Raw genomic sequence first — 25,015 nt, 5'->3', positions numbered from 1 at the left:
ATTATAGCAATCCATCTCCAAGATTGGCTTCCTTCTAGAGCTAGCGAAGAACTTCTTTTTCTTCCCATCAAACTTGATGCCACTCTTGTTGAGCTTCTTTAGCATCTTGGTGGTTCTTCTCACCATGAGAGCAAGACTAGCATCATCAACTTCATCATCACTTGAGCTCTCATACTCAAGCCTTACTTTGCCCTTCTCTTGGCTAGCTTTGAATGCTAAGTCTTTTTCTTTCTTCTTTGTAGAGGATGAGCCATCTTGAGGTGTGATGTGCATGTACATCTCATGAGCATTGATCTTTCTCAAGATTTGTGTTAGTGTAGCGGTGGAAAGATCACCTTGACGAAGCACGGTCATAATATGCCCACATTTGTTAATGGGGAGGACACTTAAGATTTTTCTTACAACATCAGATGGTTGCATTTGAGTGAGTCCAAGCCCATTGACTTCCTCTATAAGAACATTCAAACATGAGTACATCTTATTAGCACATTCTTTAGAAAGCATCTCAAAAGAGTTAAGCTTTTTCATGACAAGATGATAGTGTTCCTCACGCTCACTCTTTGTTCCCTCATGGAGCGCACAAACATCCGACCATAGTGCATGGGCGTCCTTGTGGTTCCTCACCCGGTTAAACACATCTTTGCAAAGGCCTCTAAAGATGGTGTTTTGAGCCTTTGCATTCCATTTCTTGTAATTCACCTCATCGCCTTGTAGGTGTGTAGCATCCTGAGGTTTTGGAAAGCATTGTGAGGCGGCTCTAAGTATTCCAACATCTAGAGCTTATAAAATACGCCTCCATACGGATTTTCCAATATAGAAAATCATCCGCCTTAAAGATAGGAGGAGGTCCATCCCCGTGAGACATCTTTCTCTAGATAGTTAAGTCTAATTCGTGAGCACGAGGCTCCAATACCAATTGAAAGGATCAAGATGCCCAAGAGGGGGGTGAATTCGGCTAATTCTAAATTTCTTTGCAATAATTAAGTCCTACGGTTAGCCTAATTAACCCCTTGTGCCTAGAAAGTGTTTCTATTGATCTACTGCACAAAAGTTTAGCAACATATATTCCAATCCTACTCTAGCATGGCAATTCTATGAATGTAAATGACAAGAATTGAATTGCTCAAAGTAAATGCTCAAAGTAAACAGAGAAGGAGGAACGCGGCGATGTTTTTGCCGAGGTATCAGAGAGTTGCCACTCCCTACTAGTCCCCAACGATGTAGCTCCCCCTTGATCCATGCAAGGATCAAGTGCTCTCCATGGGTTGATTATTTGACACTCCATCGCGGTGAATCACCCACAACCGCTCACAACTTGAGTTGGGTCATCCACAAGCTTCGCCGGATGATCATCAAGCTCCCAATCACCACCAAGCCATCTAGGTGATGGTGACCACCAAGAGTAACAAGCACAAACTCTCACTTGACCACGACAAGCCTAATGAGAAGGGTGGATGCACACTTTGCTACTCTTGCTTTCACTAATGAGGGCTCTCTTTGGGATTCTCAAATCTCAATCACCTTACTAGGACCTTGCTCTTCTTGGCACTCTCAAAGGTGTTTCTCAGCTGTTGGAATGAGCAAAAGTACCCCCTCACACGAATGGAGGAAGTATTTATAACCTTGGTTGAAAAATGAACCGTTATGTGCCACTGCGGGGTGACCGGACGCTCCGGTCATGTTGACCGGACGCTCCGGTCAGTTCTCCCCGAACTCTAGTGTTTAAGTTGTGACCGGATGCTAGACAGCGTCCAGTCATGGCCAGACGCGTCTGGTCACGATTTTCCCTCTTGGGAACCTTACTAGAGTCGACCGGATACTGGCACCCAGCGTCCGGTCACTCAGCTCTCAGCGTCCGGCCGCATCCAGACGATTTCACCTTGATCAAATGAACTGACGGGACTCTATGCCAGCATCCGGTCACTCTAGAACCAGTGTCCAATCAGCATTTGACCCTCCATTCACTTCCAACTCTCGATCATACGTGAATGAAGTTTGCTCCAATGGATCTAAGGGCTTTTTAGGAGCTACCTAGTGCTAGATTTAGCAAGTGTGCACCACACCTAACTCACTAGACTCACCTAGGTCAAGGTACCCGTCCATACCCCCCTTAATAGTACGGCCAAAGGAAAAACAAAGTCCTAAACTACTCTAAGTGTCTCTTCAACACCAAACGACACTTAGAACTAGTCCATCCTTAACCTTATCGTCCATCCTTTGAAAACCAAAACGATTTCCATCGTAGGGGCATGACCACCATGATTGCCCAATCGACCTCTATTACCATGACCTAACTTAATTGCCTCTGCAAAACACATGTTAGTTATAGTAACCATGTATTGTCATTAATTATCAAAACCCAACTAGGGGCCTAGATGCTTTCACAAGCCTAAATGAACAAGGCGAGGCCCGTGGCTGCTGTGTTGAAGACCCTTGTTGTTTCCTTTCCACTCAAACAGTAGAATTTGGAATGTTAGAAGTTAGAACTTAGTCAAGTGGTGAGCTCGCGTCTTGCTTCCTACTCACGATAGTTATAGTAGTGGACTTGCTAACATCCGGACGTCCGAACTGGGATGCTAGCATCGGAAGGTGCTCCCACGCCTACGTCTAATGCACGCAGCTCCCCAGTGGCGGAGCCAGGATATTTTTTTAGTTGGGGCGAACTCTATACACAAGCTAAACTAAAAGTGCAAAAAACATACTTAAGAAGGGTACCAGACAATATCAATCACCCAAACCTAGTGCTTTCACTAGTAGGTGAATGCGATCGTTCAGAGCCCAAACTAAAACAGCAGATGACTAGTATATCCTGTTCGGCAGGCCGTAAACGTTCATATACGATCATGGATTATAAGCTGGAATAGTATTTTTCTCTCACACTAAACCAGCCAAACCAGCCAGCAGTAAATAATCCACGATCCAGCCTAGCCAGCCGAACATGTTGTACTAGGGGCACATTACTACATAGTTGAGATTTTAAGAATTGCTATCCCAAAGCATTGTTGTAACCATAAAGATGGGTGCAATTTATTTAGAGTCTTAACTCAAGTAGCCAGCCAGTGCTAATCCTAGACACATCTCTACTATGAAAAGAATTCTAAGTCTAACATAGAAATTCAATCAACGCTTTACTCTTGTCAAATTGACATGCTCTACTACTACTACAGAATGTATAAACTGTTAAATTGACAAATTGAGATGCGATACTCATGAATAATACCAATTGTTTTGCTCTTCTTGCCAATGCCTCATCTCCCTCCATTGCTACCAGAGTCTACACTCTACGGACTAGCAACAGCTCCTGGCCGACGGTGGGCAGGGCTACTGTCGGGCCGCCGCACCAGGCCATAGCTTGCCTGCTTGGTCACACCTCCTAGGTGTTCCTGGTTGGCAGTAACAGGCGGGCGACTGTCGGGTGGTGCTACAGCGGCCGGTGCAGTGGTGGGAGGCGGGCGGGGGTGCGGCCGCGTGGGGCCATAGGGGAAGCAGGTGAGCCGGCGAGTGGTGACTCCATGACAGTTGGGCAATGGCGCAGCACCATGGTTGAAAGGTCCTAAATAGCTAAAGAGGTAAATAGCCTATAGAAGTTTCTACAAGATCACTACAGAAAATTAGTACAACAAATGGCGAGAAGCAATTTAGCTCTAGCTCTACTTTGAGTTACAAGCCACCTATCCAAACAACTCTAGTCAATTATAATCTCTAGGCACACAATGAGCTAAGTCGATCTCTACTTCTACTCTAGTTTAGCTAGCAACAAAGCTAGTTACCACTAAAACAACTAACTAGCAAAGCAAGAGGACTACTTCCATTACACAAGAATAGAACAAATGTAAATACAAAGGTAATGGAGGAGTATACCAAGCTGGCAAGAGAGAAATCAACAATAATGGGGTCCAATTGACACCGAGATTTATCCCAAGGTTCACTTGCTTGCCGGCAAGCTATGCCCTCGTTGTGAAGGCCGGTTGTAGGGTCGAGATGGCGAACTAGAGGGGGAGTGAATAGTCCTTTCTAAAATTTAAACGCGTCGGCTAACCGAAACAAATGCAGAATTAAAACTATCGGTCTAGCCAAGACTACACCCCTCTATCTAAGTTCACAAGCACCTTATAAAGATCCTAATTATGCAACAAAAGTGTCGGGCTAGCTAGAGCTCACCTAAATAATTCTAGAGCAAGGTCACACAAACTTATGCACTAGTACTCAAACAACCGAGGGAGCTCTTACATAACTAGTGATGCAAAAGCACAAAGTCATCTGAGCTCATTAGCAATGCTCAATAACAAGGCTACACAAACCAAATTAGAGAGCACAAATTACTTAGCTACACAAACTAAGTAATGTGACTAACAAGGTTACTAAAACCAAATTAGCCACGCAAGGGAGCTACTTCTATGCTACACAATCAATAAGGCAACTAGCAAGCTACTGAAGCTAAACTAGTCACAAGAGCAACTACATAAGCATAATGTAAATGAAAGTAATACAAGCTTGTATTTCATGAAAAGTAAACCACCGAGAAGATGATGAAAATAATGTTGACACGGTGATTTTATCTTGAGGTTCACTTGGTTGCCACCAAGCTACATCCCCGTTGTGTCGACCACTCACTTGGTGGTTCAGCGGCTAATTGGCATCACCTACCAAGCCCGCACATCGGGCACTACCAGAACCTACCCTAAAAGTGAGGATAGCTCAATGACACCCTCAACTAGAGTTGTTCTTTGTGATCCCCGCGGGGTGAGCATAACCCCCATCACAAATCCTCCTAAGCACCGCACAATCTTCTCACGTGCTTCAATAGAGTAACAAGCCACCAAGCCATCTAGGAGGTGGCAACCTCCAAGGGTAACAAGCACCACCAGCTTACAACATGATCACCTAGGGTCACTTGATGCAACCTTATGATGCAATCGCACTAGAATCGCTCACTCACTCAATCGGATGAACACTATCAAGCAAGAGTGAGTTAGAGGGCTTCCAAGCACACCTACACAAGCCACCAAGGCTCAAGGGTGCTCAGCTACTGGCCAAAGGTCGACCAACACTTCTATTTATAGCCCCAAGAGCTAAAGTAGCCGTTACCCCTTCATTGGGCAAAATTCGCAGTGATCGGGCACGCTGGTCATGATAACCGGATGCGCCAGGCCCTACGTCTAGTCACTCCTGGTCGTCCACGTGGCGCCTGTGTTCAACGTTGTGCATCGATCTCCAATGGTCGACTGTCGTGTGCTAATGGTCAAGTGATGATCGGACACACCTCTGCGCCAAGACCGAATGCACCTCTATCGAGTCCGGTCATCATACGCCCGCGCACAGCACAACAGACTAGCAGCACCGGACGCACCACCCTCATCAAGACCAGATGCACCGACTCTAGCGTCCGATTATTTTCAGAGAGGTCCCAAGGAGGCTAAAACATGACTAGACGCATCAGGTCTAGGGTGACCTGACACGCCCCCACGTCCAGTCCTCACAGCACTGCTGCCCGAGCGCCATGCGCTGCCACATCAGCAAAACCAGACGCAACCACCGTGCATCAAGTCACAAAGTGACCCAGCGTTCAGTCATGCCATAGAGGTAGACCAAGAGCACCACCAACTGACTGGACACGCTAGTCCTCCTGAGGACAACGTCCGATCACCTCTAGTGACATGTTTCACCTCCGTTTCTTCACTGAGTTGATCTGTTTCAACTCTAACTCCTTTCTCCTTTGCAAATGTGCCAACACCACCAAGTGTACACCTCCATATATATGCTTGTTAGCATTTTCACAATCATTTTTAAGGAGTTAGCCACTCAACTTGTCACGCCACTCGATCCTAGCAATGATGCAAAGTTAGATCACTTGAGTGACACTAGATGACCGATATTGAAACAAGTTTGCCCCTCTTGATAGTACGGCCATCTATCCTAAACCCGATCATCAACTTCTCTACACATCTATGACCGATGAAATCAAATGTCCTATAGGTTATACCTTTGCCTTGCATATTCCATTCCATCTCCTTTGTGTCAATGCAACACATTCACCAACCAATCACCAAATGATATGATTACTTCATATCATCACGTGACTGTATTGGTTCATTGATCTTGACATCATTTGCTCTTCACCGTTGCTTCAGTCCATCGGTGCCAAGTCATCACTCAACTTACCCTTCACACTTGCAACCGGTCCATCGAGCCAAGTCTTGTCTTGATCTTCTCCACCTTAGTCATATGACTCAATGTCATGTCTCATATGCAATGAGCTTCTTCATCACATGTGTGACCCTTGCAACAAATCCAAGCCATCTTCACCGTCATGGCATGAGTTACACAAGTACCTATGGACTAATCACCTGTGTATCTCGCATTAAACACAATTAGTCCACCTAAGGTTATCACTCAATTACCAAAACCAAACAAGGACCTTTCAATCTCTCCCTTTTTGGAAATTGATGACAACTCTACAAAGATATGGAAATTAAGCTCATTTCAAGCTAGCACTTCACACAAGTGTGAATTGCTAACTTGATTTGGATTTTATTCTACTTATCCAATATTTAAGCTCTATGTTAAGATTTGGATAAGCATCATAAAACCAGACTTGGTAGTGATAAATCCTCCTACATGTGTGCTCAAATGGTTTGGTTTCAAGTTTGCACACATGCATAAATATGAAATTTGTGGGAGTGTTACCACTACTAAGTGATGCTAAGGTGTATAGAATAACCTTTGAAGCATGATACCAATCGGAGTTGCACTTTTAACACTATCCTTAGCATCATGAGTAGCTAGACAACAAAAACACTAGAAACCCCATAAGATCAACATTATAAGCAAGGTTCTAGTACCACTTTGTAAAAACACAAGTCTAGCTACCATCCTATGCATGCTAGTTATCAAATCATCATTCAAGTCAAATAACTAGCATACAACACACAAGCATACATATCAAATTTAAAAACTTATGCAATGCAAGCAAGCACATGACTATGCACATATCAAATGCAATCAATAAAAATTCATGAGCTTGCTCTCCCTACTTGTATACTTCTCTTGTCCAAGAATTTTGATCCTTCTCAATTCCTCAATGTTGCTCCCTCTTTGTCCATATTCATGTCCAAATCCAACTTCTCTCAATATCTTTGTACTAATCTCTCCCCCTTTGTCATCAATTTCCATAAAAGGTGTGCATATCTTGATACAAAGGGTTGCATTGGGGTGGATGGTTGACACTTGAATCTTGCATTTTTTATGGGAAACACCACATATGTTGGAATGACACCATTTGTATAGCTCTTGGGATACCATAGATAGGATCTTTGACCTTGATACCAATTGGTGGGACACCTCCCCCTATGTCATAGCATGGGTCATCCAATTTGATAAGCTTGAGCTCTTGTAGTGTGAGGGAACTTTTCTTCATTTGATGATCACATAAAGTTGAGGATCACTTGTCGAACCACAATCTTGTATGATTGATACCACGTGTAGAAATGTGATACCACTTGAAAGAATTTACTAGCATAGAACCACTTGATGGATTTGTCAATAAACACCATTTCTTGAACATTCGCTATCTTTATGAGTACAACTTGTAGGATATCATTTGTTTGTTGATCTAGACACCACTGGTGAATATCGCTTGATAGATCAATTGAGTCTAGATACCACTTAAAAAACTAGATATCCATTTGCATTGTTGTCTTGTGCTTATACTATTATTGCTATCATGAGCTTCTAAGTTGACTTGAACTAAATTGATTTGCCTAAGCTTCCAAGTCTGGTTTGAACCAATGACAAGCTTCTTCACACCTCTTTCAAGGGTTATCTTGCTAATGTTGTACTTGTTACTTGTTAGCAATCCAAAATAAATCAAGTACTTGGGTTCACTAGCTCGTGAACAAACTCATACACTAACCACTAGATCAATTAATCATTCAAGTAATAGTAGTAGGCTATGAATTTCAAAGATTTTCATTTGTCATGGATGATCCTAATAAGCATGTACTATATGCACTAACCGAAGGGATGAAATGATCATGCACATTACAATGATACCTTTGCTATATGAAAGTAGAGGATAGTCACTAGTTTCCAATTAAGCTCTGTAATAGCAATGTGAAGTTCAATTTATAGCTTGGCGAAGACCAATCATCATAGATAGAGTACATTCTTCACCCATATGAAATGAGAACCATTAACGATCAAGTGCATTATCATGATGTGGTTGGCTTACTTCTTCTTTTATCAATGCTTGCATGAGAGAACTATATGGAATACCACTTGAATTTTCATGACTAGCCCTCTTTGGGGTGTTACTTGCTTTTTTATCAACCCTTTTGATTGCTTCAACTAAGCATCTCAAATGTTCTTCGGATCACCACTTCCATGTTAGCCTTCTAAGTAACACACTTGGTTTACCTACACATAGGCGGCAAGCCCCTATACTAGGGAGAAGTGACCTCTCTCTAAAGAACCATTCTTGATACTCACTTGAAATGTCTTGATTGATTGATCCAAGTAATGGACTTAACTTAATGAGTAACCTTAATTCCTTCTTTAAGTCCTTTTCTTTCTACTTGTTTAAGTCCTTTTCTTTCTACCAAATGATTTTCAATTCAGCGCGTGTAGGTCACTATGTGCTCGCCGGCAACACGGAGCTAGGTGGTGCCGCACAGAGGGCGGGTATGGGTGCAACATGGGCAGCGGTGCACGCAGAGGGTGGGTGGGTGGCGTGTGGAGGTCACGGTGAGCTCACCGATGGCGTGGAGCTCGCCGGCAAAGCGAAGCTAGGTGACGATGCACGGAGGGCCTAGTGGGGGTGGCGGTACGTAGAGGGTGGGTAGGTGCAACACGGGTGGCGCTGAGAGTGGGTGCAATATGTCTGGACGTCGCACGCTCGGGTTAGAGTGCTTCCATTATAGTAGAGCATCTATTGGCTTTGAAATATGCCACCATCATGTGAGTATGATTGATGTGGATGTCCTGGTATTCGAAAAATCCGATATCCGTATCCAATTTTTGTGTAAATATGGATAGCTGTATTCGTATTCGACTTAAATATGGATGAGAATGGAGGTATATATATTCGTTTTTAAAGATTATTCTCTATCTGATTCCACGTCCGTATCTGACAAAAATGTAAAATATCCGATAATATCCGTATCGGCGAAGTACAAATTATTTTTAAAACATCTAAATCTTACAATTATGAATAAGTAACTATGTGAATGAAAATAAATTTAATATAACAGATGATATGTATTATTATTTAAAAGTTATCTAAGGCTAATGTAATTTAAATATTATTAACAATATATAAATCTTAAATTTAATTAATTTTAGTATGGCTGATCATATTAATTAGTATTATATATATTTTTATTTATTCAATTCAGTAATTAATATATGTAAGCTATAGCTTTCTGATATTTTATATATTTAGATATTAAAATATTGAATAAAGTATTTCCTTGTAATACTTGACCCTTTTGAGATCCTTAGCCTTTGATCTTGAATCCTAACTACTTCACAATGCTTGACTCCCCCTTGATCCTCATTATCTTGAGTCTTGAATTGCTTTGCATTGATTGACTCCTCCGAGATCCTTTGCTATGATCTCGAGTCATTGGTTGACTTGCTTGACTTTTTAAAGATATTCTCCTTCAATCCTGAGTTCTAGGTCACAATGACATCAACTCTAAGTATGTCACCATCTTCATCACCATCGGTTGCATTTTAATCCAACAAAAAAATGTTTCTCATGAACACACATGTTAGTCACAGATGCATTGTTGTCTTTAACCATCGAAACCACCTACCTGAGGGGCCTAAAAGATTACAACAACAAATGATTAACTACATCTAGAAGTGTCATGTGGCCTTGATATCGTTGCTACTCCCACTATTATCTATGAAGATAATGCAGCATGTGTTGCACAAATGCAAACAGGTTATGTTAAGAACAATTTAACAAAGCATATAGCTCCCAAGTTCATGTGTCCTCATGATCTCTAGGAGCAAGGTAAGGTACAAATATTGCAAGCTAGGCCATGTGACAATCTAGTCAACTTATTCATAAAATCTCTGCCTACTACTACGTTATGAAAATTTGTCAAAGCGAGTGACATTAGATTTTTTTAAAGATTTGCAATGCTTAGGGGGAGAACGCCCCTAAATATTTGCCCATGGTTTGGATCTGAAAGATCCCTAACCATATAATCATGAATACTCCCTCCGTCGAAAAATAGATGACTCTATGGTATTCGTGCCAGTCAAACTTTCTCAAGTTTGACTAGATTTATAGATAATATTAGAAATATTTCTATCTTCAAATAAGTTTATTATAAAAATAGATTTCATGATCTATCTAATGATACTAATTATATACTATAAATATTAATATTTTTTATATTTGGTCAAAGTTCAAAACATTTGACTCCTCGGGAAGTGAACGACATCTATTTTGGGATGAAAGGAGTATTGTATTATGTAAGACATTCTTTGAACTCTTTTTCCCATTGTAAGTTTTCCTCATAAGTTTTTTTAATGAGACAACAAGTGTGGTGCATAAGGCAGCATCAATGCACCCTGTTCTCCATTGTTTTTTCTCCTCGTGGGCTTTAGACATAGTTTTTAACGAGACATGAGCTGGTTGCGCTATTCGCTCAAGGAAGAGTGTTAAGATATCCCAAGATTAGGGATAATTATGGGTTTATACTGAATATACTACTCTGAAGGGTTGACATTGTATAAAGGAGCCTTTACCCATCTATTCTGTGAGTTCGAGATCAATTCCTTCCTTATTTCTTGTCTCTCGTGTGTTTTTCAAACGTGCTTCGCTTGTGATCGAAAAGGGAGACAGGTCATCTACCATCTTGTCAATGTCCGTTGTCGAAGGGAAACACGAATGAGGGCATTCATCGACGACATCTAACATCTCAACATAAATGTCTTTGAGCTCTTCGCACTTCATTTCTATTATACTCTACTCCAACTGCAATCGTTGAGGCATTTCATGATCATCCCAAATATATCTTGTAGCCTTCATGACCTCCACCAATCCATCCTGTAGTAAAGGTTTAGCTGTAAGGCTGCATTGTTGTTGTATCACATTTGCTTGTTGCTCGATCGTCACCAAAAACAAAACAGAAAAGAAAATGCGGCCATCCAAACAAAGACCAACATATGTTGGGCAATTGCATCTGTAGATGGCCATATGGCCCGAGGCCCAAGAGAATGGCCCATGCCCTGGTGATTTGGCCAAGCCTAAGCACGACACAGCCCGACACTCATCGTGCCCATGTCGGTCGGCCTGATGAGAAGATCGCTACTATAGATTTAGTCACCTCGAATGCCTCTATCACTATCGTTTTTATTGAAATCGGAGGTGATGAGAGTATCACCGCCGGTTCATAAGAGTGTTGGCGGTGATAGTCCATCATCATAGCCGATTTGCACCACCAACCGGCAATGATGTTGTGCTCCTCATCACTCTGGGCTCACCGTATGAACTGGTGGTGAATGAAAGCATCTAGGCCCCTAGTTGGGTTTCGGTGATTAATGATGACACGAGATTACTGTGACTAACGTGTGTTTTGCAGAGGCAACCTGAGTTAGGTCATGGTAATGGTAATTGATTAGGCAATTATGAGTTTCATGCCCCTATCAATGGAAATCATTTTGGTTTTCAAAGGATGGACGATAAGGTTAAGGACGGACTAGTTCTAAGTGTCGTTTGACGTTGGAGAGACACTTAGAGTAGTTTTAGGACTTCATTCTTCCTTTGGCCGTACTATTACGGGGGGTATGGACTAGTAGCTTGACCTAGGTGGGACTAATGGTTTAGGTGTGGTGCACACTTGTCAAACTTAGCACTATGTAGCTCAAGGATAGTCCACATGTCAATTGAAGTCGATGTCGTTCACAAAAGTTGTCGAATTTGAAGTGAACGGAGACTTGGACATTGACCGGACGCTGGACCGAACACACGGGTGCCGCATCCTGTCAGCAATGTAGCACGCGCTGTAGCGGCAGAAGGACGACCGGACGCTGGTGTAGGCAAAGGATCGGACGCGCAGGTCCTGACCAACCATAGCAGCGTGGACTCGCTGTTGACTAAGGACCGAACGCAGAGACAAAATGTGAACGGACGCACAAGATGCCGAGTCCGATTGATATCAGAGAGTGTCCAGAGACTGTTTTTGTTGACCTAACGCGTCAGGTGGATAGGGAGTCCGATCACAGTAATGGTCATATTTTAGTGCTTGCTACTGGTACGGTCACATCGACCAGTGTGTCTGGTCACCCCAAAAACTATTGAGTTGGACAGTAACGGTCATGTTTTGATTGGGGGAGTATAAATACTTCTCCTACTCGTCTAACTTAGCGCTCTTGCCCATTTGTTCAACTGAGGAAACCATTTGGTGTGCAGGGGAGAGCAAGAGCCTAGTGGGGTGATTGAGATTTGCTAATCCAAGATTAAGGACCTCATTAGTACATAGAGAGTAGCAAGTGTGCATCCACTCTTCTCATTAGGCTTGGTTGGGTCAAGTGAGAGTTCGTGCTTATTACTCTTGGTGATCGTCATCACCTAGATGGCTCGGTAGTGATTGAAAGCTTGGTGATCATCTGGCGGAGCTTGTGGATGACCCAAGTCATGGTGTGAGTGGTTGTGGGCTATTCACCACGATGGAGTCTCAAAGAATCAGCCCGTAGAGAGCACTTGATCCTTGCGCGGATCAAGGGGGAGCTACACCCTTGCACGGATGCTCCAACGAGGACTAGTTGGGAGTGACGACTCTCTGATACCTCAAAAAACATTGCCACGTTCCTCTCCTTCTCTTTACTTTGAGCATGTACATTTGAGCAATTCAATTCATGTCTTTACATTCATAGAATTGTCATGATAGAGAAGGATTGGAATCTAAGGTGCAAAACTCTTGTGCGGTAGAACAATAAAAACACTTCTAGGCACAAGGGGGTGAAATGGGCTAAGTGTAGAGCTTAATTATTGCAAGAAATTTAGAATTAGCCCAATTCACCCTCCTCTCTTAGGCATCGTGATCCTTTCAGTGAAGACGTTTTTCACTGCTAGCTTATTGTATGATATGATATGGTGGTGATAATCATATTGCAACACAATAAAATTCATGACTTTTTGGATGAAGTCGGGTAAAAACAAACTTTATATCAAAGTTGTAGATCCCGACCAGGTCTACAACTTTGTAGTTTATGACTTTTTCATTTGAAATCATTTATGGTTCTAGAATTCTGCTTGAAGCTGTCAAATTTTGAAAATCAATTTTTTTAATTGTACAAACGATCTCAGATGAAAAAATAAACGAAAGTAAAGTTGTAAATCTCGATGAGATGTAAAACTTTGTAGTTGATAACTTTTTCGTTATACATTATATATGGTCTCAAAAGTGTGTCTGAAGTTCTAAAATTTTGAAATTCAATTTTTTCAAACGACCTCGGATGGAAAATCGACCAAAACTAAAGTTGTAGATCTCAATGAGAACTACAACTTTGTAGTTGATGAGTTTTTTCATTTAAAATCATTTAAGATCCCAAAAGTATAGCTGAAGTTTTGACGATTTGAAATTCAAATTTATCAAACGACCTCAGAGGTCAAAACGACCAAAATCAAAGTTATTAGAACAGCAAAATTTATAGTTTATGACTTTTTCATATGGAGTTATTTAGGGTCCTAAATATCCATTTTAAAATCCTGAAAAGTGAATAGTAGGGGAATGGATATGCTATATAGACATATGTGACTTAGGTGTGGAGTGGCTAGAGGAGCTACACGCGAGGACAAATGTCTCAGGTCCAAATCCCATCACTGTGTAGCGTGCGTATATTTACGCGAAAAATTACGTGACTTGTGATGCGCGACCGCGGGGCTAGCTGGTGGGGCTTCATGGGATCAAAACAAAAAAATCATATTTTTTGTCTGTTTTTGGGATTTCTAGGAATCCTAATCACCGTCGGCTGGTAAGACAAATCGACGGTGATAAGATATTATCATCGTCGGTTGTAAACCGACTGTGATAACCATGCCATCACCGTCGAGGCTGAAAACTTGTTCTGATGGGGGGTTTATGAACCGGCTGTGACATGCCTGGTGTAGTAGTGGATCATGCCTAGGCTGTTGTCTAGGTACAACATACCGGCCTAGCCCAGCCCAACAAGCCTACACCTATATGAATAATAAAATATATCGCAACTTCTAAACACTAGCCCAACACTATCACGATTCACACCATCGACGCCCCTTCGGCTCCTCTTTCCCCTCCTGAGTTTTTTGGTCGCTCGCGATTCCTCCTCTTCAACAACACTGATCCCATCGGAACCCCACTTCCATTTCCTTCTAACATCCCCGCTCTCGGGCAGTCTTTTTATTCTCTACTCTATCCCGGCTACCCTCACCCTCCTCTCCCTTCTCGACTTCACTAGCGTAGGGCGCCGGTGCACGACCCTGGCCTTCTTGGGAGCGACAGCAGCAGCGGTAGCCTGGCAACGCCGGAGCACGACCTCAGCCTTCTCGGAGCGGCAACAGCCTGGTAGTGCAGATGCACAACCTCGACCATCTCGTGTAGCAGCAGCGCGAGGCGCGTAGCCTGACGGCTCAGTGGGCTCAACGGGCCATCAGGCCGACCCGACACAATTAAGCCAGCTTAGTGTGGTGCCTGGGCCGAAGGCATAGCCCATGGACAGGCATGACAAGGCACGGAAGGGTCATCGGGTCGTGCCAACTGGACAGTGGTCATGTCATACCTTCATCGGACTTGTGTCGTGTCGGGCTAGGCGGCCCGTTTGACCATCTATAATTGTGCCATATGCATAATCATTTCTAAAAATAAATTGATCATGGAGTCCTTCCGACCCCCCCAAATCCAAATGCGATGATTTAAACTGTTTCTTTATCGGCTTGACACCAGGAACATTGTCACGATGTTCTTTTTACGCCTAGGCCACTTTTGGTTGTCAACAACACTCAACACAGGTCGGTGAACCCAAAGTTCTACTAGCTTTGCGGTAAACACTAAACCAGCACCTTAAATAAAAAGATCGTCAGAGTATCGCGGGCGTAATAAGACGGGAGAAAAGTGGTTTAAAATCTCGAACAGATCCCTAGGCGGAACGAAGTAGGATCACTATTTCGGTTTCAGTTTCATGGCTCAAAAAATGTAGAGTACATACTACAAGCTAGCGATTCTTTCGGACGTCCGTTCCCTGCTGAACCCACGGGCCCAAGACGCGCGCAGTCACGCCGTGCGGGATACCATGGAGCATGGACTACGGCCTCGTGCATGCGTGGGATGCCGATCCCATCACGCTGCCGTAAGCTCTGTAGCCTTGCCTTGATCCCGGGCTGGCGGCCCAGCCAACCACCGTATTAAAGCGACCGTCGCAGGGGCTAGCACGGCGATGTGTGTGCCAGTGCCACCCACTTACGACTGCGCGCACTTGAATCGCAGTGGCGTCGGACGCCGCCGCGCGCGGGCGCGGCAGCTAGAGGACGTGCCACCTGCACCTGCCTGTCACAGCGCGCCTCACAGGTCGGTTTCTTGACGATACAAGAGGCAGGCGAGCGCCGGCCTGGTCCGCCGTCGTTGCTACCGATGAACGACAGCGACGAGACAGGTTGAGGGCAAGCAAGCCGAACAACAAGTCAACCGGTGCTCCAGCAATAGCATCTCCCGGAAAAAGGAATCAGGGGGGCCATCAGGCCATGAACACACATGCATCTCACAGCTTTTTTCCAGAACTTGTTTTTTTTTTTCCTTTCCATTTATATAATCGAAATGAATGTTCATTGAAGGCTTTACATTAATGGAGAGAAGTCAATACCCGAACCATTCATCCTCTGCTGCGGCACCAACGACAATGGGACATGACAAGGATGGGCATGCAAGTTTACTCCAAGGAAAAGGAAGAAGGAACTGTGGTGGTGGCGAGGAAAAAATGGCTGCAGCGAGAGGAAAGGGACACGGTAGCATGGTGCGTTCTTGACTCCCTCAGTCTCATAAAGCCTTCGATGGATCTTTGGCGCACGAACGAATGCCTAAGGAAGAAAGAAGGAAAAAGGGGAAAACTTGGCGAATCCTGATGCGAATTTTAAGCAAAGGAAAACGACACTGAATCTAAAGGAAGAAAGCTGTTATGGTGGTGGTGGTGATGGATCATGGATAGGTTGATGGAGAGTGAGAGAGTTGCGTCAGCTTCGGGAGCAGCGGCAGGTGGACTCCATGAATGCGAGCATTCAACGGGCCAACCAACTCTCCTCAGTCACTGTGGCGACGGAGGGTGGCGGGGGTGAGGCGGGGCGAGGCGGCGGCGGTGGAGCGAGTCGATCAAGGGCCGGCGCAGTTGAGCGCCGCCTTGATCTGCTGGACGGTGGTGCCGATGAGGCTGTTGACGGTGGCGACGGACTCGGCGTTGAGCCTGGACGACGGCAGGTTGCTGACGAGGATCTGGAACGCGACGGTGACCACGCAGCCCGGCGGCGACGCGAGCGGGACGACGGCGCTGCTGGACGCGCCCGCGCCGGACCCCGGGCGTCCGTCCGGCAGGATGGCGAAGCCCGACGGCAGCAGCGGGATGCCTGACGGGTCCTCGCCGCTCATCACCACGTTCGCCGCCGGGATGTCGATCGGCGAGTACACCACCAGCGCCCCGGACGCGTCCGTGCAGCTCTCCTGAAGGATCAGCATGCTGTTCTGGTTCGCGTTCAGCCCCTGCGACGTCGCACACCATCATCAATTCATCATCATCAGCATCGTCAAGGTCGTCAACGACAGACACGTCGTCGAGGGGGGGATTAATTCAACAAGCACAGCACAAGGCGCGTTTAATGGACGACGGAGGACCAAGAAATGATTGATTGGTTGCTCACTCTCAGCAGGGAGATGCAGTTGCCGGGGTTGGAGCCGTTGGGGATGCGCGACACCTCCTGAACCTGATTGCCGTGCGACAGGACGTCCCACTGCAATGGCAAGGCAGCAAACCATTCAAGGCGTGAGCGTTAAATGACGAGCGCGATGCATGCGGCCGCGGGTGCCGGGTGGTGGGGGTGTTGTGGAGCGGTGTGTGTCCGGACGGAAGGGAGCGTACCTGGGATCGCGCGTTCTCGTCGCGGACGAAGGCGAACACGTGGTCGCCGGGGACGGGCAGCCAGATGGAGGTGGCGGCGCTGAGGACGACGCCGTTGGGCTGGCCGGAGTCGGTGCTGCGGTGCGTGGACACTCGGACGCTCACGTCCGTGGTGCCGGAGAGCAGCGTCCACCGCTGCAACGGCGACGAGCTCAGGCTCGCGCAGAAGCTGCTCACCATCCGCTGCGACAGCTTCATCATGCTCCGCTTCCCCTCCGGCGTCACTGCCAATCACAACAAACCAGGAACGCTCACATTCTAATAATTCTATCCACAGAACTGCTACCATGGATGGACGGTGCGCAGGCATTATACCTCCGGCGACGTCGTGGTGCGGCACGCCGAGGGTGGCCAGGGCCGCGAACCGCTCGCACGCACGCTGCAGCGCGGCGAGCCAGCGGTGCGCCCCGAACGCGGCGCCGCTCAGCACGAGGTTGCGGTAGAGGACGTTGATCGGGAGCATCTGCTCGATCTCCATGTGTTCGACCCAGGTCACCTGCAGCACACAAGACACGAACGTGTCAGGTCAGGCCAAGGGCACCAACCATTGTAGTGTAGTGTAGCACAGGGCAATGCACGTGCGCGTGGAGTACAGCCTTCACAGGGGCATGAGCTGCTCGCGTCGCGTCGATCACCTTGGAGTAGCCATTTGACATGTCGGCGATGAGGCACCCCGACGGCATGCGACAGGAGCGGGACGGCATGCCGTAGTGGGCGTCGCGCTGCCCGTCCAGGGAGACGTCGGCGACGGCCCACAGCCCCTGCTCGATCTGCTTGCAGTAGCGGAGGAAGCTCAGCTCGCGAGTCGGGACGACCGGCGTCATGATGTGCAGCTCCTCGTACATCTGCGCGACGACGACACGACGCCATTAGTTTTTCCTTTCAGTGATCACATATTCACACGAGGAGAAGGCAGCATTGTTTGTTTCCAATGCAGAGATTCGACGGCGGCATTACCATGATCAAGGAGTCGCTCCTCCCGCCCAAGCCGTTCACGAGAACATCGACGGTCTGCGCCTTGGACACGATGCCCGGGAAGAATTCCATCCACTTGTTCTGCAACAACAACAACAACATCGATCAGCCCCTGGCCATCGCCATGGGCACGAGGTGCTGGAAGACGAAGGGAAAGGAAGCAATGCGTAAGTGTACCGTGTCCATGAAGACGTCGACGAGCTCGACGGCGCTCATGAAGACAAGGCCCGAGTCCCTGGAGCCCTCGACGTTAATGTCCGGCGGGCGGAACGCGCCACCGGGCTTGGCAAAGAGGCTGTCGTAGGTGGCGACGTTGAGCACCTCCCTGGCGTCCCCGGGCATGCCCTTGACCCAGATTTGGTCGCCGGCCTGCGCGAGCCGGATGAGCTCGTCCATGGCGCGCGTCGCCATGTCCACCATCATGGGGCGCTCCATTTCCGTCACGGGCGCCGGCATCTGGTACGGCATCCCGGACGAGCAGCCGCTGAGGAGGTCGAGGTCCAGCGACGGCCCGCCGAGGGGGCCCTGCTGCCCGGGCATCCCGCCCATGGACAGGTCCAGCGACGACACGGACATGGTCGGCACCGGCGGCATCTGCGTGAACGGCCGGCCGAGGTACTTGGACGTCATGCTCGACACCCAGTCCAGCTGCAGGTCGGCAGGCAGGCACCATTCAGAGACGTACAGTACAGAAATACACAAAGACGGACGGACAGACCGGCGAGGACGTCGCCGGAAACAGCGCGTCGTTGGTCAACTCATGATTTACCTCTTCTTTCAGGCGGGCGTTCTCCATGCGCAGCTTCTCCTCGTCGAAGTAGTCCTCGGCGACGGGCGGGCCGCCGCAGTTGGGGCAGATGACGTTCTTGAGCGCCTCGCGCATGGTGATGTTCTCGCACCGGATCTTGTCGTTCTCCGCGCGCAGGAAGCAGTTGTCCGCGCGCTCGTGCTGCGCCTGCAACTCGCACAAACACACAGGAGCGTCGTCATCCATCAAGAACCCGTGGAAAACAAGCCGACAGAGGTCGAGATGAAACACGGCGACCTCGTGAATGAAAGGGAAAAAAATTCAAAGGAACTGGGACACTTTACCTTCATCTGGGTGCGGCGGTTCTGGAACCAGAACTTGATCTGGCGCGGCTCCAGGCCGAGCTCCCGGCTGAGCGCGGCGCGCTGGTTCTCGTCGGGGTGCGGGCACTCCTTGAACATCCTGCAGTCACCGGCGAACACGCACCCATTACATTCCTCTCCGTCAATCATCACGGCTCACGAGCACGACGGCGCCATCAACAACCACAAGGGCGCGCGGCCGGACAGGATGAAGAAACAGCAAAAGAAATGGAAACAAAACGAAAAGAGAGAATTGTACGCCTCGAGCTGCTGAATCTGGCGCGGGGTGTGGCGGTGGTAGCGCTTCCGCTGGCGCTGGCTGTCGGAGCCCTCAGGTTCGTCGCCGAAATCCATTGCCGGAGGCTAGCGACCCACCTACTACTACCAACCTTCTCTTCTCCCTCTTGCTCTCGCTCGCTCGCTCTCCCTCGCTCTACAGCTGTAGGCGAAGGAGGAGAGATCTCTGTGCTGTGCTGCTGCAGTGCCTTCTGTGGCCTGGCCCCTGGCTCCTATTTATACACGACGATGAGCAGGCCGGGCAAGACAGCGCCGGGGTGGTAGCCGCCTTCCAACTCGAGACGAACGCTGCAGAATAGGAAGGGTCTCGTGAAACCTTGGACCCAGCCATGCTTCACGCCATTTCCCCCACCTCCGCTAGCTTCCACCTGGTTTCCTTCCTTGCCAGCGCTTATCCCTCCGTCTCTCTATCTATCTCTATCCCTATTCCACGGCAACAGTTACACTTGCTCGCGCTCGCCGTCTTTCTCTCTCCTCCGGTCCTCGCCGGCCCGCTCCTTGGTCTATGAACTGCTGCTTCCTGCCAATCTTTCTTCCTCCTGCCTGCTCTGGCAGGAGAGGGAGGGTGGTGTGAGGAAGCAGGAGCAGTAGTAACCGGTGCGAGCGAATTAAGGGCCGAGGTTTTTAAGCAGGGCAGGGCGCCCGGCGAGGCCATGACTGCTCTCTCTCTCTCTCTACAGTCCCTCTGTTGGGTTTGGATGGGAACAGCTGGAGCCATTTAAGGCCAAACGGGTCGGGTCTGCATGCTGCATTTCCTCATCAGATTCCCCTCTCCCACTCCACCCGCAGACCTCTCCACGGCTGAATAAATGATATATTTGTTTTCTTTTTTTATTTTTCAAAAAAATTCATATAAATATTTGACGACTTTTTTACATGGGATATATAGGTGTATTTAAATATGTGACTGCTCATATTTTTACTGAATTAGGAGCTCACACTGATCAACCATAAGTAGGTTAATTCGCGTAAAACATTTTGTTTTTATTCATCTGGGCACTAATCCTATAACGTAAATTTGCAAATTTGTGTAATGTTTAGATCTTGTAACGTAAATTTGCACGTTTTGTTTTTATCTGTGTCGGCATCTAATCCTATAACGTAAATTTGCATGTATTATATGCAGATTTAATATGCTGTAACATAAATTTGCGAATTCGTGCAGTGTTTAGATCTTGTAACCTAAATTTGCATATTTTGTTTTTATCCGTGTCGGCATCTAATACTATAACGTAAATTTGCACGTATTATATGGAAATTTAATATGTTGTAACGTAAATTTGGAAATTCTTGTAATGTTTAGATCTTGTAACGCAAATTTGCACGTTTTGTTTTTATCCGTGTCGTCATCTAATGTTTAGATCTTATAACGCAAATCTGCACCTATTGTTTTTATCTGTGTCGGCATCTAATCCTGTAATATAAATTTGCATGTATTGTATAGAAATTTAATCCTATAATGTAAATTTGCACATCCGTGTAATGTTTAGATCCTATAACGCAAATTTGCACGTATTTTGTTTTTATTTGTGCGGGCACATAAACCTATAACATAAATTTGCACGTATTATATGGAAACTTAATTCTAGTAAATTTGCACATACTATTTTTAATCCATGCATATACCTAAAATGCTAGTAACGTAAATGAACACGTATATTCGGCTTACCCTATATTCGGCTTGTTCAGCTTCTTTTTTCAGCCGGAACAGTGTTTTTCTCTCACAACAATTCAGTCGGAACAGTATTTTTCAGCCAGTTTTAGCCAAGTTTCAGACCAGCGAACGGGGCCAAAATTTTGTTATCTGGATGTCTAGTACTATAACGTTAATTTGTGTGTAGCATGTAGTGCTTCTTTCTTATTAAGAGAACCAAGTTTCAAAACTTAACGTGTGAATCAGAGGATGGATATGCTAAATGTTCTGTTGTCATGTTTTCATGCTTTCATTTGAGCGGGAAATGTACATTTGAAGCATGTAGTTCTTTGTACTTACTAACATGATTAGAACTCTGTGTGAATTAGATTATGGATGCATGAGCAATGCTCCATCATTCTCATATATTTTCCATTCAATCAAATTTTCATAACATAAATTTGAAGCAGGCAATGGTTCATACTTGCTAATAGATTTCGGTTAACAAATTGTTGATCCAAGATTGTTTTAGGTTGCGCAGTATTTTGTAATGTAAATTTGATGCATCATACTTCGACTTAGTAAACTCTGTTGTGAATTTTGTAACTGGTTATCAAAATTCTCCATTAATGTTTGTATGCTTACTATCAAGAGAATTTTGTATTTTTTATTGTATACTCTCCATTTGAGAGAAATTTGTATGAATTTGACTATATGCTCTCTATTTGAGAAAAATTTGAATTTGTATCGATTTGAAAATTTTGGAGCTTCATACTAATGGAAATAATTTTTGAACACTATGTGCGAACTATGTGACGGATGGTCAATGAGCTTTGCTAACAATTTCATATTAATTCACTGTTCATGGTGCACGGTTGATATTTTGTACTATAAAATTTACATCACTTGGATAACATGTGAGGTTCCATTTGTGTTCATACATACACCTTGGAATATATAGCATGGGGATTAGAGACATATTGCTAAAAGTAACATCATAGTTATTTAAATTACACCCACATGTCTATTCCTATCAGTGTTACCAACTACCATGTAAACTCATAGTATGGTGTGAATGGATGAAAGAACTAGAGGACATGATATTGACAACAAACTCCATTAGTTTCCATCTCTATTCTACTTGATATGTGGCTCTTCAAGTAATTTATAGTCCTATAATCACTCAGAGCTTTTCTTAATGTGATCAGAACTAGAGAAATGATTACTACAACAATGCATTATTGTTACTGTGTTTCCATTTGCATAGTTATTTCGAGTGGCAATTCATCTTAATAATTTAAAGTTCTAGCTTTTTATTTATGATGTTATTTAACTAACTCAAGTTTGAAATTCATAACAATGAGCCAGAAGTATGAATTGTATAAAATGTAGCATGACTTATCTTCTGGCTTCAATTTCTTCACATCACTATATTCATTGTGCAAGATGGCTGTCTTCACTAGCACAGATTATTGGTTATTTCTCACATTCTAAAACGAGCATACTCTTTTGAAGATATGGCATGCGCATCAAAGAAAATATTATCAAAATGTTATTTGTTGGTCTTGGATTATCATTCTAAACGGCAAACCTTGTATATTCAACAGCAACCAACACGGTCTTTTTTTAAAAAAAGAACAATTACCATGGACATGCTAAAAACTTTGTATGCAAACAATATAATTGGATTGACATTCAAAAAAATTTCCTTATGGTTATATTTTTTTATTGCAAATTATAGTATAAGAGAAATTATATTGTGAAACAGGAACTAGCATCAACGGTAATATTTCATAACCATGACTTAGCACTAGCAATGATATAAATCAGTATAATTCCTAAATGGTTAGAATTGATTATGTTGGATTCAGGTGCGAATAGATGGAGATGCTTTGACCAAATAGGCTTATCGGGTTTGGTTCCTTTTTTCTTTACATCCGAAAATCATTCCCCGCATCTTGCTAATAAATCTTTCCATAGTTTAGTAAGTATTTAATATGCCAGTAGGTTTTTTCTACTTTGATACCATCTTAATATGGCAATCTTGATTTTCGTACTAGAGAGGAAGTAACCAATATATCATCATATTTGTACTCTATAAAGTTATAAAGTTGCATATAATTGGTAACACTATAATTGTATACCTAGCAACTAGCATATTAATGTAAGCATTGTGACGACCAAGAATGGCTAGGTGTGATGATACGATGGACCATAATGCATTCTTCTAGTTTAAGATGTAGTCATTAAATTTAGTTGTAATCAGGTTAAAGCATAAAACCTATATGTTCATCAGTACAAAATTTAAATCTTGTTTTTAATTGGAGTCCTTGTAAAATAGAAGGGCTTGGGTACATATGTTTTATCCCAGATAGCATACCCCCATAAAGTTGTAATTCAGCGTGCACTTTAATTTGTGCAGTCAAAATAAACCATACATGGATGTAAAGGTACTAAAATTTTAAAAATAATACATCTCTATGGTAGTTGACGATCAATATGACTGCCAAAAATAAACATCCGTACCTTATTTTTGCTAATAAAGGATGACTAAAGGAAAAAAAATAGCAATCAATGAGGATATAATCCAGTGCTCTTGTTCCTTGTTCCTTAACTCCAAATCACGGTTGATTGAAATTCCTATGTGTGAGTTATTGATAATCTAATAAAGTTTCCACTATATTGTGCTCACCTAATGGATGATTGTAATTTGTATATATATACATCAAAGAGTATATTGTTGGACTAAACGTATGCACGTACAATTTATTGATTTTTAAATTAAAACAAGATATTAAATATATTTATAAGAAATGTGTCAACATAAAGTTTTAATATATTTTTATATATTATCAAATACACCTAGTTCATAACTAAACTCACAAAACTAGCTAGCACTATGTATTCATGGCTTAAAAATTGTAAGACCATGGCTTAAAAATGAATTATCCTTGTGGCTTTAAAAGTTCTTTTTGGGTTAGTAACATCTCACAAAACTAGCTAGCACTATGTATTCATTTGTTGTAGAGGCAACATTTCAATATGTCATTTGGTGATCAAGTATTTCAAATACAAAAGTAAATAAATTTTATTTTGTTTTTAATTATTTTGATAAGTTATCAATATGTGTGATATACTTGATAATTTTTTGAATTTTATAGATTTGGAGAAGAAGTACATAATCCATGCCACTGGTTCTCAACAGTGAACATCAAAATTTCCATGTTCTACAATATATAATTACAGACCATGGGTGTCCAGCTTACTGTCCAATTGAGCAAAATTCTAAAAAATAGTTGGAATTGATTATGTTGGATTTGGGTACGAACATATGAGGATGTTTTGAATTAAACAAATAAGATTATCAGATTTGATCTGTTTTTCTCTTTCCGTCCACAGCTGACTCTCTAGAAAATCATACTACTAAAGTTTTCTATCTTATAGAAATTGGCAAGCATTTAATATGGCATTAAGTTTCTGCTAATTATGTTACCACCTTAAAATAGGAATCTTGATTTTGATACTAGGCAAGAGTAAACAATATAGGATCATATTTACACTAAGATGTTAGCATATTAAATGTGCTACTATATTTCAATGCATAGCCACTAGCATATTAACGTGAGCACTATTGTGAAAAAATGGTTGTATATCATGATAAGATGTATTAGCATGTGACTTTCTAGTTTCACAATATAGTTATCAAATTTGATCGTAGGAGACTTTACTCATATATGTAGTCCATATGTTATCAACTTATGAAGATTGAGGGCTAGTGGTTCAAAACCTGGACTAGTTGCCTGGGTTCAAAATCTGCGTGTGAACTACCTGTACATGATTACAAAA

General features: G+C 44.1%; 1 protein-coding gene across 1 annotated transcript; it reads right to left on the bottom strand.

The window, feature by feature from the left end:
- Positions 1–15,768: 15,768 nt before the first annotated feature.
- On the bottom strand, positions 15,769–20,120 carry LOC136528333 (homeobox-leucine zipper protein ROC8-like). The gene is made up of 10 exons (XM_066521282.1): positions 19,499–20,120; positions 19,222–19,339; positions 18,899–19,084; positions 18,307–18,777; positions 18,112–18,210; positions 17,790–17,999; positions 17,470–17,650; positions 17,116–17,378; positions 16,898–16,987; positions 15,769–16,739 (listed from the first exon to the last, which is right to left on the bottom strand). Exons 1-10 carry the CDS (start codon positions 19,591–19,593, stop codon positions 16,356–16,358), a joined length of 2,097 nt encoding a protein of 698 aa, XP_066377379.1. The 5' UTR covers positions 19,594–20,120; the 3' UTR covers positions 15,769–16,355.
- Between the last annotated feature and the right edge of the window lie 4,895 nt (positions 20,121–25,015).

Source organism: Miscanthus floridulus, chromosome 19, assembly GCF_019320115.1.
Source record: "Miscanthus floridulus cultivar M001 chromosome 19, ASM1932011v1, whole genome shotgun sequence".
In the NCBI taxonomy this organism is placed as follows: domain Eukaryota; kingdom Viridiplantae; phylum Streptophyta; class Magnoliopsida; order Poales; family Poaceae; genus Miscanthus; species Miscanthus floridulus.
The sequence above is the reverse complement of the archived record's forward strand: the minus strand, read 5'-3'. Positions and strand labels throughout refer to the sequence as shown.

Bases quoted from the DNA above. Each gene is read 5' to 3' on its own strand.
- LOC136528333 (XM_066521282.1), bottom strand. From the start codon at position 19,593: ATGGATTTCGGCGACGAACCTGAGGGCTCCGACAGCCAGCGCCAGCGG. The intron at 19,340-19,498 runs GTACAATTCTCT...CGGTGACTGCAG, and splicing joins CAGATTCAGCAGCTCGAGGC to GATGTTCAAGGAGTGCCCGC. The intron at 16,740-16,897 runs GTGAGCAACCAA...GCGACGTCGCAG, and splicing joins ACTGCATCTCCCTGCTGAGA to GGGCTGAACGCGAACCAGAA.